Source organism: Eulemur rufifrons, chromosome 19, assembly GCF_041146395.1.
Source record: "Eulemur rufifrons isolate Redbay chromosome 19, OSU_ERuf_1, whole genome shotgun sequence".
In the NCBI taxonomy this organism is placed as follows: domain Eukaryota; kingdom Metazoa; phylum Chordata; class Mammalia; order Primates; family Lemuridae; genus Eulemur; species Eulemur rufifrons.
The window spans coordinates 26,682,266-26,697,404 of record NC_091001.1 but is presented as its reverse complement, the minus strand read 5'-3'; the positions used below and the strand labels follow the sequence as shown (position 1 = coordinate 26,697,404).

At 43.4% G+C, this 15,139-nt stretch overlaps 1 protein-coding gene across 3 annotated transcripts in view; it reads right to left on the bottom strand.

The window, feature by feature from the left end:
* QDPR (quinoid dihydropteridine reductase) overlaps nucleotides 1–12,021 on the bottom strand; it is a 200,746-nt gene extending 188,725 nt beyond the window's left edge. For 2 of the 3 annotated variants that reach the window (XR_011236170.1, XM_069494125.1), the window contains exons 1-4: nucleotides 11,788–12,020; nucleotides 10,825–10,917; nucleotides 7,028–7,124; nucleotides 4,073–4,213 (exon numbers count right to left, since the gene is read on the bottom strand). Coding sequence is in view for 2 of the 3 variants with exons in the window: in XM_069494125.1 (XP_069350226.1) it covers nucleotides 4,073–4,213; nucleotides 7,028–7,124; nucleotides 10,825–10,917; nucleotides 11,788–11,889 (433 nt within the window). In the remaining variant the exon portion in view is untranslated. Of the gene's footprint in view, nucleotides 1–4,072; nucleotides 4,214–7,027; nucleotides 7,125–10,824; nucleotides 10,918–11,787 lie in introns of all 3 variants that reach the window. The other variant, XM_069494126.1, reaches the window with a different exon arrangement.
* Nucleotides 12,022–15,139: the final 3,118 nt, after the last annotated feature.

The window sequence follows — 15,139 nt, the reverse complement described above, 5'->3', positions numbered from 1 at the left end:
CTCCCACAGTGCATTCTGCTTAGACCCTAATTCAGCACAGTCTTCTGCACCTCTGCTGCCAGAGCAGGCACTTAACACGATTACTGAGTCAATCAATCCATCTACCATTCAGACCAATCTGCTACTAACTAGCTCAGGGGTCTCAGACAAGTCACCTAAAATCACTGGACTCTGGTTTTCTTCTCTGTAATCAAGGGACAATGATAGCACCTACTTTACAAGTACCTCTGGTGACAAAATAAGCATATACAGAGTTTGGCCCAGCAAGCCTAGCACTTAGGAGGTAAATCCATAAAAATATTTCTATCTTTTTAATAAATTTACGGAGGTACAATTGAAATACAATAAACTTGAACGTGTTTAAGGTGTACCATTTGAGCAAACTTTGACACACATATACATGCTACCTATTAGTCCTCCTTTCCTCCCACTCGTCAATGAATATTTACTGACTGAAGCAAGGGCTGCCTTTTAGTAGGGTATGTTTCCATCTACCCCTCAGGCACCACAGGCACATGGCAGGATGGAGTCTCTCTCCTCTTTATGTTCCCCCTCTGGACACGCCACTGCAGCTGCTCACTAAATGCTGCTATCACAGCAATAAGAAAGGAATGGAGGCCGGGCGCGGTGGCTCACGCCTGTAATCCTAGCACTCTGGGAGGCAGGAGGATCGCTCGAGGTCAGGAGTTCGAGACCAGCCTGGTTAAGAGCGAGACCCTGTCTCTACTAAAAAAAAAAAAAAACAGAAAGAAATTAGCTGGACAACTAAAAATAAATAGAAAAAATTAGCCAGGAATGGTGGGGCATGCCGGTAGTCCCAGCTACTCGGGAGGCTGATGCAGGAGGATTGCTTGAGCCCAGGAGCTTGAGGTTGCTGTGAGGTAGGCTGATGCCATGGCACTCTAGCCTGGGCAACAGAGTGAGACTCTGTCTCAAAAAAAAAAAAAAAAGAAAGAAAGGAATGGATAATCACCGTAAACCTCTCCTCCTGCTGAACACCCCTCTTTCTTCTAGAGGCTGGCAGCCTCCTTCAAACCACCAGCTCACACGTTGTGGAAAGTACAATAGCTGTGGAGCCATCACAAGTCCAGGGGGAGATGCAGGGATCACAACCCAGCCGAGGAACCAGTCACAAAACTGCATCAACAACCTCAAATTGCAAAAGAGAGCCCAGGCCTCAAAAAGTTATTTAGAAGCACAAGAATATTTCACCATTGCTGGCTTCTCTGTTTAATCAGAGGGCAGGAAGCCAGTAGTAGTCTAAAAAGATAACAAACTCTTCAGTGATTAAATAAACCAGGGCATAAATGCTCAGTAATCCGGCCCCAGTCCTCAGCAAAGTCCCAGGGCTCTCTCTTCATTCCAACTGAACAGCACAAGAGCAGGAAACCTGAGGAAGGAAAAGAGACAAGCAACCAGCAACCCTAATGGCTTAATCCGACAGAACGACATCTTCCCCGGGCCACACATATGGGAGGAGGATCATTTGCAAGATATAAAAAAAGTTTATTTTACTGAGAAGGTAAACACTTCCGAATTATAAAATGATCAATGTGGTCCCTAAAAACCGATTTTCCAGTCACAGAACACAGATGCTTTAATGGTAAACAAAAGTAATCACCATCATTTTAATACAGTTTATCCCATGGAAGACAGTCCACAAATACAACCTTAGAAATAAGAGGGTGAGGATTTTCTCAGTACCTTCCTGAGCGAAAAACTTTCCATTTTTGAACAGATCAACTTGAGTTTGAGGGACTATTCAGCCTGATTTATTGTTTGCTTTCAAATTATAGATCAATTTCCCAGATTTTTCTGGGGTCTGCAGCAAAGTTAAAAGGTCTCATGACTCAAATTAGTTTAATAACATCCAACCTGGGATTTTAAAGATGAACAAACTTATTAATATCTAAGGCAGGAGTTGGTAAAATAAGCATAGAGTAAACAATAATAATAGTTCACATTTACTGTTGACTCTGTAATACATTTCTAGGCCATTTACATCCACTAAGAAATTTACGAGGCACAACCACCATATAAAGGTGACATTATTACTTATCCTCATTTTTACAGATGACAAAACGGAGGCTCAGAGAGGTTAATTTGCCAAATGTGTCACAGGAAGTGGCAGAGCCCCAACAGAAGGCCACCCTGTATGATTCTGGAGCCTGCAACCCTTAATCACTATCCAAAAATGTAAAGCAAGAAGGATACTTACAAACCAAAGGAAAGTAGGAGACCGTTTTGTCCTTTAGGAAAATTAGTCTTTCAGTCCTAGCGTTTTGTTTTTTAAATGTCAAGCTATGACTCATTTCTCTATTTACTTTCTAGAGTCTCTGCTATGTGTCACCTTTGACAAAAATCAGATCTCAACTGGACAGACACCTAACATTTACAAAGCTTTAATTATTCCAATGCCATGGACTTATAAAATCACATGCTCTAAGATGGAAGAAGAAAATGAGTGGCAAGAAATTGTTAATTAGAGCTTCACAGTTCAGAGAGTTACAGTAAAATTGAGAAGGTAGAGCCAGGTGCAATGGCACAGGCCTGTAGTCCTAGCTACTAGTGAGGCTCAGGCAGAAGGATCACCAGAGCCCAGGAGTCCCAGACCAGCCTGGGCAACACAGTGAGACCCTGTCTCAAAAAAAAAAAAAAAAAAAAATTGAGAAGGTGCCCAGAGTCTCTACCACTTACTAAAGAGGTCCAAAAAGAGCTCCCATTTGTTTGAAGAAGAGTTTAAATTAGGTAGGGGAAGTAGATACTTTCTGCTTCTCTCTGCTGTCCCCTCAACCTCTCACTAAAATACCTTTAGCCCTATCCCAAAGGGAGGGGCATGGGCTGAAATGTATCTCACCAAAATTCACAGGTTGAAGGCCTAACCCCCAGTATCCCAGAATGTGACTGTATTTGAAGACGTGGTCTTTAAACATGTAATTCAGTTATAATGAGCTCATGGCGGAGGGGGTAGGGTGTGGGTGCCTAATCCAAAATGACCTGTGTCCTTATAAGAGGAGGAAATGAGGGCACAGACATGCACAGAGGGAAGACCAAGTGAAGACGGAGAGAAGGCAGCCATCTACAAGCCAAGGAAAAAGGTACCAAATGAAGAAACCAACATCTTGATCTCAGACTTTTAGCCTTCAGAATTGCGAGAAAATAAATTTCTGTTGCTTAAGCCACCCATTGGCAGGCCTAGCAAACTAATGCAGGGAGTAAAAAAATGCAAAGGAAACTTGGGTCTTCATGATGTAATGGGAAAAGCATACAATCTGGACATGATCAGGGTTTTGACTCAAAGTAAGTTTGCAACTTACTTACTGTATAAACCTAGACATGTTCCTTAACTCTCTAAGTTTTAGTTTCCTAAACTATAAATTGAAAAAGATAATAATAATAATGCTGACCTCAGTATTAAAATGAAAATGTATGTGAAATTTGAACAGTGAATAAGACCTACCACTTACTATGAATATAGTAAGACCTACCATTTATTGGTGCCTGCCATGTGGTGGGCATTTTCTACACATCAACACCTCTACGGCTCTACAGCTACTCTTCAAGTTAGATATTACTGTCGTTACTTCACAATTAAGGAAACTATAGCAGAAATTTGGTCAGAGAGATCAAAGAATTGGTTCAAGGCCACAGATCTAGGGTGAAGAATCCATCCCCAGCCTCTCCTATTCTAAAGCCTATGCTATTTCCAGCTGCTTCCCTGGGACACTTGGATACAATGTGATAATAATAATACGTGTTTATTAACTAATTAATACCTATTAATATTATACCATTCACTCCTGGGTGGATCATGGATAAATTAACCAGATGGGGGAGGTGCCAGATTGCTGAGTTCCTTAACCGCCATGAACATGAGGACAGATGCAAATCAAGAAATCAGAATTCCTCTCTCTAAAAAGATTCAGGCTTTAAAGGAAGCAAAATCCATCCATCCATAAAGCACCGTAGAGGGCAAAGGGCTTTAGCAGTCCTCATCCCACAGAAGAGCCCAGGAGCCCATGTAAGCAAGGTGAAGCTTTCCCATTTCACAGATGGGGAAATAAAGGCTTACCAGGAGTCCCATCCAGGGCGGCCTTTGCACCAGCCAAGGTCAGGAGGCCTCCTTCCTTGAGGTGCTTGGTAGCAAGGTGGCTGGAGATGGTCGACGTCCACACACTCTGTTTCCACATCATGTCACAGTTTTTAAAGAGAGCTGAGTGAGAAAACATGTGGGCTAAGCATTCCCAGGAAAGAAACCAAAAGGCGAGCTCAACACACACAGCCCTACACTCAAGAAGCCTTCCCAGCCCCTCCTGGTCCCCAGGTCCCCAGTCCCTGTCTACAGCAAGGTCTGATACAAACAGCATGGGGCTCGGTGGTCAGACAGACACGGGTACAAATCCAGGCCACATGATCCCCTGAGTCTCAGCTTCCTTACATGCAAACTGGTAAAATTTTAGCCAATAACTTTTAGTAAATAAATCTGGAGTTAACTGATTTGCTGGACTGGCTTTAATTCAAAGATTGTTTTACTTTATGAAGGATCAGATTTGTAATAAGAACCTCTATGTCTATCTAATACATCAGGTTTTCCCCGTGATAAATATCCAAGGGACCATTACTATATGGCCGTAAAGAGGACTTTTACAGAGCTACCTTTTTTGTAGTTGAAAGTTTAATGCCAGCTTTAAAGACTCTTTAAAAAGAGAGCTGAAATAACCATTTCACACTTTTTGTAACTCTCTGGCTTTGCCAGAAACATAAGGAAAAACAAGTGGTAACATACATCACTCCATCAACTGGGCAACTCACAGGGCATGTAGAACCCCGTGATACAGAGAGGATGGCCAGCCAGGCGCGGTGGCTCACGCCTGTAATCCTAGCACTCTGGGAAGCCAAGGAGGGAGGATCACTTGAGGTCAGGAGTTTCAACAACAGCCTGAGCAAGAGCGAGACTCTGTCTCTACTAAAAATAGAAAAGATCAGCTGGGCATGGTCACTCATGCTCGTAGTCCTGTAGTCCCACCTATACTGGGGAGGCTGAGGCAGGAGGATCGCTTAAACCCAGGAGTTTGAGGTTGCTGTGAGCTAGGCTGATGCCACGGCACTCTAGCCCAGGAAACAAGAGCAAGAATCTGTCTAAAAAAAAAAAAAAAACAGAAAGAGTGGCCTCCTGATATAGGAGCAGGGATCAGTAGGAAAGAACCAAGGTATTGCATTTCCCTGCTAAAAAAGACCAGAAAAAAAATTGATGGATCCACATTCATCACCTTTTTCTCCCAAAATACACGAAAAGGTTATTAGGCTATTTTTCCAACCTGATCCCACAAAATACCAATCTTACATTTAAGTGTAGTTCACAGAATTTCACTTTCTTTTTAAATGCCTTTGGCTAATAAATGTGGAAGGGATGATAAAATTAGAAAACTACTATTTTCCAACCCCACATACAATAACTGCATCAGGCAGGGATTATCAATGGATGCTTAAAACCACTTGGTGAATAGTATTTGGAGACTAGGATATCTACACAGATACCAAAGTGCCATCCCACAGACACTTAACTTATGATTGCAAACAGAAAATGTAGCTTTACAATGGAAGTCTGGCAGTGACGGCTTCAACCGAACATCTGATTTGGCATCTCCATGGGCAGGGCAATCTGACAAGCTGAGCCTCCAGTGTGGTGTAACATGAAGTACACACCATCACTCGGAAAGAAGTCTGGCCTCAAAACTATTTAATTTGGATCTAATCAAGTTCCTGGACCTAAATTCCAATTCACAGGAAATGCCAGGGCTGGAGGAACAAGTCAAACAATACCTTAAAAAGAAATGTTCAGACAAACTCAGAATGTGAGACATTCTATATGAAAACTGCCTGGGACTCACCAAAAAGTCTTATCATGGGGCAAAAAAATTCTAGATTAAGAGACTAAAAACAGCCGGGTGAGGTGGCTCACGCCTGTAATCCTAGCACTCTGGGAGGCTGAGGTGGGAGGATCGCTCGAGGTCAGGAGTTCGAGACCAGCCTGAGCAAGAGCCAGATCCCATCTCTACTAAAAATAGAAAGAAATTATATGTACAGCTAAAAACATATAGAGAAAAAATTAGTTGGGCATGGTGACACATGCCTGTAGTCCCAGCTATCCGGGAGGCTGAGGCAGAAGGATCGCTTGAGCCCAGGAGTTTGAGGTTGCTGTGAGCGAGGCTGACACCACGGCACTCTAGCCTGGGCAACAGAGTGAGACTCTGTCTCAAAAAAAAAAAAAAAAGACTAAAAACTACAACAACATAATATGCAGTGTATATACCTTGAGTGGAATATGTTTAGGGAAAAAGACAACTATAAACAGACAAGGAATGTGGATTGAGTATCATTAACGTTACAGGATTACTGCTAATTTTCTTAGGTATAGCAGTTTCATGATAATGTAGAATGGGCTTATTCTTGGGAGATGCGTGCTGAAATATGGTGAAGTGTCAACTTACTTTCAGAAGGTTAACCAAACAATACACACAGTGCACACACACAAGAAAGCAAGAGATCTCAAGTGTGGCAAACGTTAACAATTACTGAATCTAGATGAAGGGTGTACGGGGGTTCATTGAACTGTTCAACTTTTCTGGTATGTTTAAAAATGCTCATAACAAAAAGTTGAAAAACGTAATCAGCTTTAGTAAAAGCGCAATTTTGAGTTCTTCTGACCTTCGGAATGATCTCTCCAATTCCTACACATCCCCCAATGCCTGAATTAGCCTTTGAGGCTTGGGCAGAAACCACACTGATTTCATTTTGCATCCACCTGAAACTTCAAACTCAATGTCCCCCTCTGCTCACCGCCTCCATGGGAAATTTCTGCTTCATCTGTAAAATGGGGGAGTTAATCGCTAGCTCACAGACCTATTGTAAAGTTTCTGGGAGATTCACAGAAAAACAGTTGGCCTGACACCTAGTCTATACCCGATCCCTGTCAGCTGGACAAAGAGCAGGGCGGCATGAATGATTAACTCCGGAGGGGACTCACACTTGGATTTGGCACTGCCTCCCGCCCATCCTCCAGCCACGCAAAGAATCGCATCCACCTTCTCATTGCCCAAGAGCTTTCCAACCTCAGCAGTCACCTTGAACACAGGAACAAAAAGATGCATAAACTGTAAGGTAAACCAACATAGGCTAGCTCTTTACAGATACCTCGGATTCTTCTTCTCTTCTTTTTAAGTCAATTTATAGTACCCAGCAATTAACACTTTGAAAATTAGATGGAGGACAAATCTCTGACGTGCATTTTGGACAGTGAAGCCCAACTACATTTCAGTGTGATTTTTATAAAGCAATCTAGAGTCTCCTTATAAACATTCTAAAATGTGGGGGCATAAGCACCCCCTGAAACAAAACAATAAAGAAAAACAGGAAAAGGTTTTTTAAAAAATCACCTAGAGCTTCACTGCCCACAGCTAACATTCTGGTATTCCTTTCCAGGCTTCTTCACAAATCACAGAATCATAATCTAAGATGATCAATTCTATGCTCCTCCCAATTCAAAAATCTCTTTAACTGCAACTCCAAAGAAAATGCCAAAGAAAAATTATAGGAAAAATCAACAGCAAGAAAAAATACAGTCAATGGCAATATGTTGGTAAATATTGAGTACATGGGGGTTCGTTTTAAAGATTTCTCTACTTCTATGTTTGTTTGAAATTTTAAAGCATTGAAAATATATCCATGCCCTCTTGTTATAATTTATTAAAAGAATAGTCTGGCAAGACAGGCGATTCTGGCCATCGGCCACGCCTCTTCCATATTTCTCTGGAATGGCTGTGGTGACGCCTCCCAATGGCTTCATTAAGATCAACCTTCTTGGCCGGGTGCGGTGGCTCACGCCTGTAATCCTAGCACTCTGGGAGGCCGAGGCGGGTGGATCGCTCAAGGTCAGAGTTCGAGACCAGCCTGAGTAAGAGCGAGACCCCGTCTCTACTAAAAATAGAAAGAAATGATCTGGCCAACTAAAATATATATAGAAAAAATTAGACGGGCATGGTGGCACATGCCTGTAGTCCCAGCTACTCGGGAGGCTGAGGCGGTAGGATCGCTTAAGCCCAGGAGTTTGAGGTTGCTGTGAGCTAGGCTGACGCCACGGCACTCACTCTAGCCCAGGCAACAGAGTGAGACTCTGTCTCAAAAAAAAAAAAAGATCAACCTTCTTAAGACTTAAATCAAGACTCTACCTCCCTCTCAGCAGCAACATTATATTAGTCTATCACTTCTCTCCCCGATTTTACAACAAAAATGAATGTCATGTTGTTCGTTCAGAAATTCTGAATGGGAGGGGAAGAGTGGAAAGAAATAGGAATTTTAAAAGCTCAGTTTATAAAAACTTAGGCATTTCTCACTCTTTGTCTTACAGAAGCACTCTATCATCAAGTCTCAGGTGGGGACAACCTCCACATTCAAAAACCCACACGGATACTGGAAACCTGCAATTAACCAGAGCAGAGGAGACACTGAGGAGACACTGATTACATGGACCACACCTGGCAGGGCTGCTGCTCTCCACACCACCCTTCTGCTTAGTTTTGGCTTTTATTCCTTTATTCACATGAAGCTATTCTGTTTCAAGGCAGCTTAGCACAGTGGTTAAGAGCACAGCCATCAAACCTGGCTATGCCACCTACCACCTGCTTGACCTTGGACAAACGCCAGGGCCTTTCTGTGCCTCAGCATCCTCATTTTTAAAAGGGGCATAAAATTTGAAACTTTGTTTTTGGGGGTGTTACAAAGACTATGTGCATTAATGTAAACAAAGCACTTAGAATGGTGCCTGGCAACTAACGATGCCACGTCAGCTTTTACTGTTAAACTCAGTAAAGCCAATCTGTATCATTTTGGTGTAGGAAACACTAGGACCATATTTAGAAAAGTAAGAACAACAACAATATATGTTCTGGAGTAAATCATCTGGCTTTTATATTCTAACTTATGTCAAAGTGACGCTTCAGAAAGAGCAAATGAGTAGCATAGTTATGCTCACAGTTTCATTTTTAACATTTCTAGATTTATACATGTATGTTTTGGGGAGATTGAGTGGAAAGAAATATAAAAAAAAGGTTAGCTATATGGTGGAACTATAAATTATTTCCCACTTCTTTTTGCTTATCTGTATTTTCTAGAGCATACATGTGTCATTTTTAAAATTTTGAAAATTTGTCATAAAAATAGCCAAGCACCGTAACACATCCAGAACTGTTAATTAAGATCACTACAGAGAGCACAACTAAATGAAAAGTAGGCCCACTTACAGACCAAGTGGCACCTGAACTTAGTAAAGTTTGTGTTAGGAGGAGACTCATGCTCCCAACTCCACCACCAGCAAGCTTGTTGGCCATGTCACTTAGTCTCTGCAACCCTGTCTTCACAGCTATAATATGACCTGCTTGCCTGCCTGCCTGCCTCATTGAGTGGCTGGGAAAATATGGTACATCACACAAAGCATGACATGGAGTTTTCCTTGGGAATGTGGGCTGGAGCATTGGCATAAAAACCATTAAACAGCCAGGTGTGGTCCCTTGCACCTGTAGTCCCAGCTACTTAGGAGGCTGAGGCAGGAGGATAGTTTGAGCCCAGATGGTCAGGTCCAGCCAGGGCAACATAGCAAGACCCATCTCTTTAAAAAAAAAAAAAAAAAAAAAACCAGAGTCCTCTAGGCAGCTCTTTGCAAGGACTCCTCAAGAAAGGAAGAACTACTTAAGATATTTGTAGCAACACATCCATCAAATTGTTAACAGTGCTTCCTTCTGGGGAGTGACACTATGTTGGGTTAGGGAGAAAAAGCAGTATTTCACAGTTTACCTATATATTTCTATAGTTTTATTGGACTTCTTATTTTATAATATGCATATAATTTTGTAATTAAAGACAACCTATTTTGTTGGTGTTCATGCTTTGAACTAGATAACTCCACTTTTGAGACTGTATCCTAAATAATTAGATACGTAGACAAAGATGTCCATCACAGCATTCTTGATAATAGTAAAACACACACAAACTTAAAGGTACACTAAATAGAAACTAAGTAAATTGTGGCCAATTCATAAAAGGAAAAATTATGCATTTGCAAGAGGTTGTTTTTTTTTTGTTTGTTTGTTTTTTTTTTGAGACAGAGTCTCACTCTGTTGCCCAGGCTAGAGTGAGTGCCGTGGCGTCAGCCTAGCTCACAGCAACCTCAAACTCCTGAGCTCAAGCGATCCTCCTGTCTCAGCCTCCCGAGTAGCTGGGACTACAGGCATGCGCCACCATGCCCGGCTAATTTTTTCTATATATATTTTTAGCTGTCCATATAATTTCTTTCTATTTTTTAGTAGAGGTGGGGTCTCGCTCTTGCTCAGGCTGGTCTCGAACTCCTGAGCTCAAACGATCCGCCCACCTCGGCCTCCCAGAGTGCTAGGATTACAGGCGTGAGCCACCGCGCCCGGCCTGCAAGAGGTTTTTTAAGTAATCTGGAGAACTATTTAAGTTAAAAAAAATTTGATCATAAAATATAAAATATTAATACAAAATTACCTCAACCTGTAAAAGTAATAACATATACTATGCACAGGAAAGACAAGAAAATAGGCCAAAATGTTAACTGTGAGCTAACTCAAAATGATTATATAATTTATATTTGTATTTTTTTCACTTTTCCATATTTTCCTCAGTGAACACAAATGACTTTCATAATTAGAGAAACAATCACTGAAAAAAAAAAGGAAGAACACATAACCAGTGGACAGCCCTTCCCAGGGCTCCCCTACCACAGTGTTTGGAGGGCCTTTCTGGAATTACCTGGTCAGCCTGCTCGGTAAATGAGTCTGTCATTTTAACAACGACACTAGCACTGGCCTCTTCATTTTCCACCACATCGATGCTGGCGACCCACTGGAGCGAAGGAGACAATTGCTTTGGTCAAGAGACAGTTTGTCATTCCTTTGAAGATCCACACCCAAAAATGGAGGGAGCGCAGACAGATTAAGACACTTACGTGAAATCCCACTAGAGAAAGTAACTAGCAAGTGACCTCTCACACTCCTTACAGGGACATCTGGCTTTGGCCAGCCTACCCCACAACTGTGTCCCATCCCAGCCCATTCTGCCTCCAAACACTCCGCTTCCTCCTCCTCGCTCACCTTTAAAAGCCAAACTCTGCAATTCTAGAGACACCAGTGGTCAGCAAAGGTTCTGTATGGACCAGATACTAATTATTTTAGGCTTTGCTGGCCATATGGTCTGTTGCAATTTCTCAAATCATAGCTATAAATGGGAAGACAAATGGCCATGGCTATCATTATTCCCATTTTACCGATGGGGAAACTGAGGTTTGAGGGTGTTAAGCAATTGATATGCGGTCATAGGACTAGTAACCCGGGCCAGGCAGTCCCATTCCAGATTCTTCCTTCTGCATTCTCGCTCCCTGCTCCCTCACCCCAGCTTCACTACCTCCCGCTTTGGAATTCTCTCCAGAGTCCTACTGGACTCTCTGGGCCTGCCGGAGGCCGAGGAAGCGCCGTGCACCACCACTCTTCTTGCGGAGCAAAGGCCCCGCACCTAGGCGGGCCCGGCGTGCGCACGCATTCGGGGACAGGAATCGCTGTGCAAACCCGTGCCTGCACGTGCAAGCACCATCAGGGGTGCACAGGGACCTCCACCTGCCTAACCAGGCTGCCTCCCGGCTGCACCTGAAAACCTCGTGGCCCCCAAACACCACCCTGCCCGCCGTCCTGGCGGAGACTCGGCAGCGCCCCGCATTACCCAGTTTCGGGCCCGGAACGCCTGCACGCATCGCGAGCCCAGCGCGCCCCTGCCTCCGTACACCAGCACCCGGCGCGCCTCGCCCGCAGCCGCCGCCGCCATCCTGCTCCTCCCGCGCGGCTCCCGCAGCTGCTACTGCCCAGAGCCGGAGCGCCGCGCCCCGCCCCGGCCGCCGACCCCGCCAAGAGGGACCGCGCAGCGGCCGCGCCCCGCTCCGCGCCCGCTGCTGCCGCCTAGCGCGCACCCACGCGTCGGAGCACTGCCACCTGGGGCACCGGAGCCCTCCGCCTCGCCCCACCCGCTGCCCCGCCCCGGGGGCGGTGACACGGGGAAGCCCCGCCGCCGCCCGCCGCCCCGCGGGTAGGAGCTGGGCGCCCGGGCTTGCACGGCGCTGGGCTGTGGGCGAGCAAGGGTGGAGAGCGGGTGTGCGCTAATGTAGGCAAGCCACCTAAAATATATTTTTCCTCTAAATAAGAGGGCTCTGAAGCCCAACTGCCTGGTCCTACTGTGTAATAGCTGCGTGGCCTTAGCAACATCCTTAACTGCTCCGTGCCTCAGTTTCCTCGCCAGTAAAATGGGAATAATAATGGTGTGTCCTGATACGGTTTGGGGAAGGATTTTAAAAGGTGATAGTAGGGTATTTAGAACAGTCGTGGCTAAGTACAATAAATGCCAATTGATTATTATGTATCTTATTGTTTTGACCACTACTTCTGTTGCAATTCACTGAGCCTCTTAGAGATTGTGAGTGCCAGGCCTCTTCCATTTTGGCGGGTGGGGTATATTTAAATCTCTATTTTGGAGCATATTTAAAAGTAAGAAGTTGCCAAAACAGTAACACAAAAATTGTAGTATACTATATTTTGAATGTTTACACTTCACAAAGCAATGCTTTTAAAACAAAAAATACCATGAAAGTGATTACAAGATTCCTAAAAAATATTAGTTCATACAGCACAACAGGCCTTTGGTCTGGTAGGGACACAAGTTTAACAATGTAAACCATTAGTCCTGTCCTTAGACCTCTATAATTGTATGTAAGCCTCATTTAACAAGAATATCAAAGATCCATTTTTGAGCCCAACCAAATGAGCCTTTTTTTCAGAATATTTTTTTAATTTCTTTTTTATTGATATGTAATAGATGTACATGTTTTGAGGGTACATATGATATTTTGATACATTCATATATTTAAAAATCAAATCAGAGTAATTGGGATGTCCATCACCTTAAACATTATCTTTTCTTTATGCTAGGAACATTGGAATTATTCTCTTCTAGCTATTTTTAAATACACAGTAGATTATTGTTAGCTATAATCACCCTACTGTTCAATAGAACATTAGGTCTTATTTCTTCTACCTAACTGTATACTTATACCCATTAATCCACACGGGCCTTTTATCACACCCCACCCATCCCCAGTCACAGTTCTCGCATATTTTCCCTGACATATTCGTTCTGCCCATGGTCTGTACCTGTAACACAAGAGTTTGTCAACTACAGCACTATTGACATTTTAGACCAGATAATTCTCTGTGACAGGGGCTGTCTGTGCATTGTAGGGTATTTACAGCATCCCTGGCCTCTGCCCACTACATGCCAGTAGCAAGCTCTGGCCCCCCAGTCATAACAATCAAAAATATATCTCCAGGCCGGGCGCGGTGGCTCACGCCTGTAATCCTAGCACTCTGGGAGGCCGAGGTGGGTGGATCCTTTGAGCTCAGGAGTTCAAGACCAGCCTGAGCAAGAGCGAGACCCCACCTCTACTAAAAATAGAAAGAAATTATATGGACAGCTAAAAATATATATAGAAAAAAATTAGCCGGGCATGGTGGCGCATGCCTGTAGTCCCAGCTACTCGGGAGGCTGAGACAGGAGGATCGCTTGAGCTCAGGAGTTTGAGGTTGCTGTGAGCTAGGCTGATGCCACGGCACTCACTCTAGCCTGGGCAACAGAGTGAGACTCTGTCTCAAAAAAAAAAAAAAAAAAAAAAATATATATCTCCAGATATTGCCAAATATCCCCTAGGGCAAAATCATCATTGATTGAGAACTAGCGCCCTAACATAAATGTAACAGTTTTGATAACAAGATCTGTTATTATACATCTTTATACCACCTCCCACCCACACACAGTACACACAGTGCTTTGTACACAGTAGACACAGATGTTGGTAATAAACGTGTTCCAGATAAGCCACACAGAAATACGTCATTGGAGAAGAGGATGCAACCAGCAGCACGTTTTATTGTCAGAAGATACATTATCAGAAATAGAATTGCTAGAAGACTGGATGGAGAGAGAGCACCATTTATTTAGTGCCCTCTATATCCCAGGCACCACGCTGAGTGATCTGGATGTGCTATTTCACTTTACTTCACGCAGTAATTCTATGACAGATTAGTAAACTGAGGCATGAGAGCCTCGAACATTAGCCCAGAAGAATAAGAATTTGAACCCAGGTCTTCAATAGCTAGAGTTCTGCTTAACCACACCTCCAATCAGCATGACAAGGCCTTGTTGAGAATCAGGTGTTTCCCACAGAGATTTTTTTTTTTTTTTTTTTTTTTTTTTTTTCTGAGACAGAGTCTCACTCTGTTGCCTGGGCTAGAGTGCCGTGGCGTCAGCTTAGCTCACAGCAACCTCAAATTCCTGGGCTCAAGCAATTCTTCTGCCTCAGCCTCCCGAGTAGCTGGGACTACAGGTGTGCACCACCATTCCCAGCTAATTTTTTCTATATATTTTTAGTTGTCCAGCTAATTTTCTTTCTATTTTTAGTAGAGACAGGTTCTCGCACTTGCTCAGGCTGGTCTTGAACTCCTGAGCTCAAATGATCCACCCGCCTTGGCCTCCCAGAGTGCTAGGATTACAGGCATGAGCCACCGTGCCCGGCCCCCACAGAGTTTTTCTAAAGATAATTGCTTAATCCTCCAAAACACCAAAAATTGACATAGATCCATCATTTAGGCAGAAATATAACTCAATGATATTACACATGTCCTGCCTTCTCAAATCGTGCTTAATGTTAAAATAAGAATGTTAACTAACATTATTGATCATTTATTAACGTGCCAAGCAGTCTTCTAAGCTTTTTGTATGTATTACGTCATTTATTACCAGAAAAATATTTTCTACTTCAAGGTCATTGTGTTGAAGATGAGCCGTTGTACTTCAAAGACCTGAATTCTAACTCCAGCACTGATATCCAGTTTTCCTAGGGGCAAAAAATGATTAGAATAGTAGTACATCCCTTGCCTACCACAAAGGGTTGCTGGAGCAACAGGGGTGATCATGCCTATAGTAAAAGTCCTTTGTACTTGGTAGAGCGCCAGACAAGCTTGGAGATACT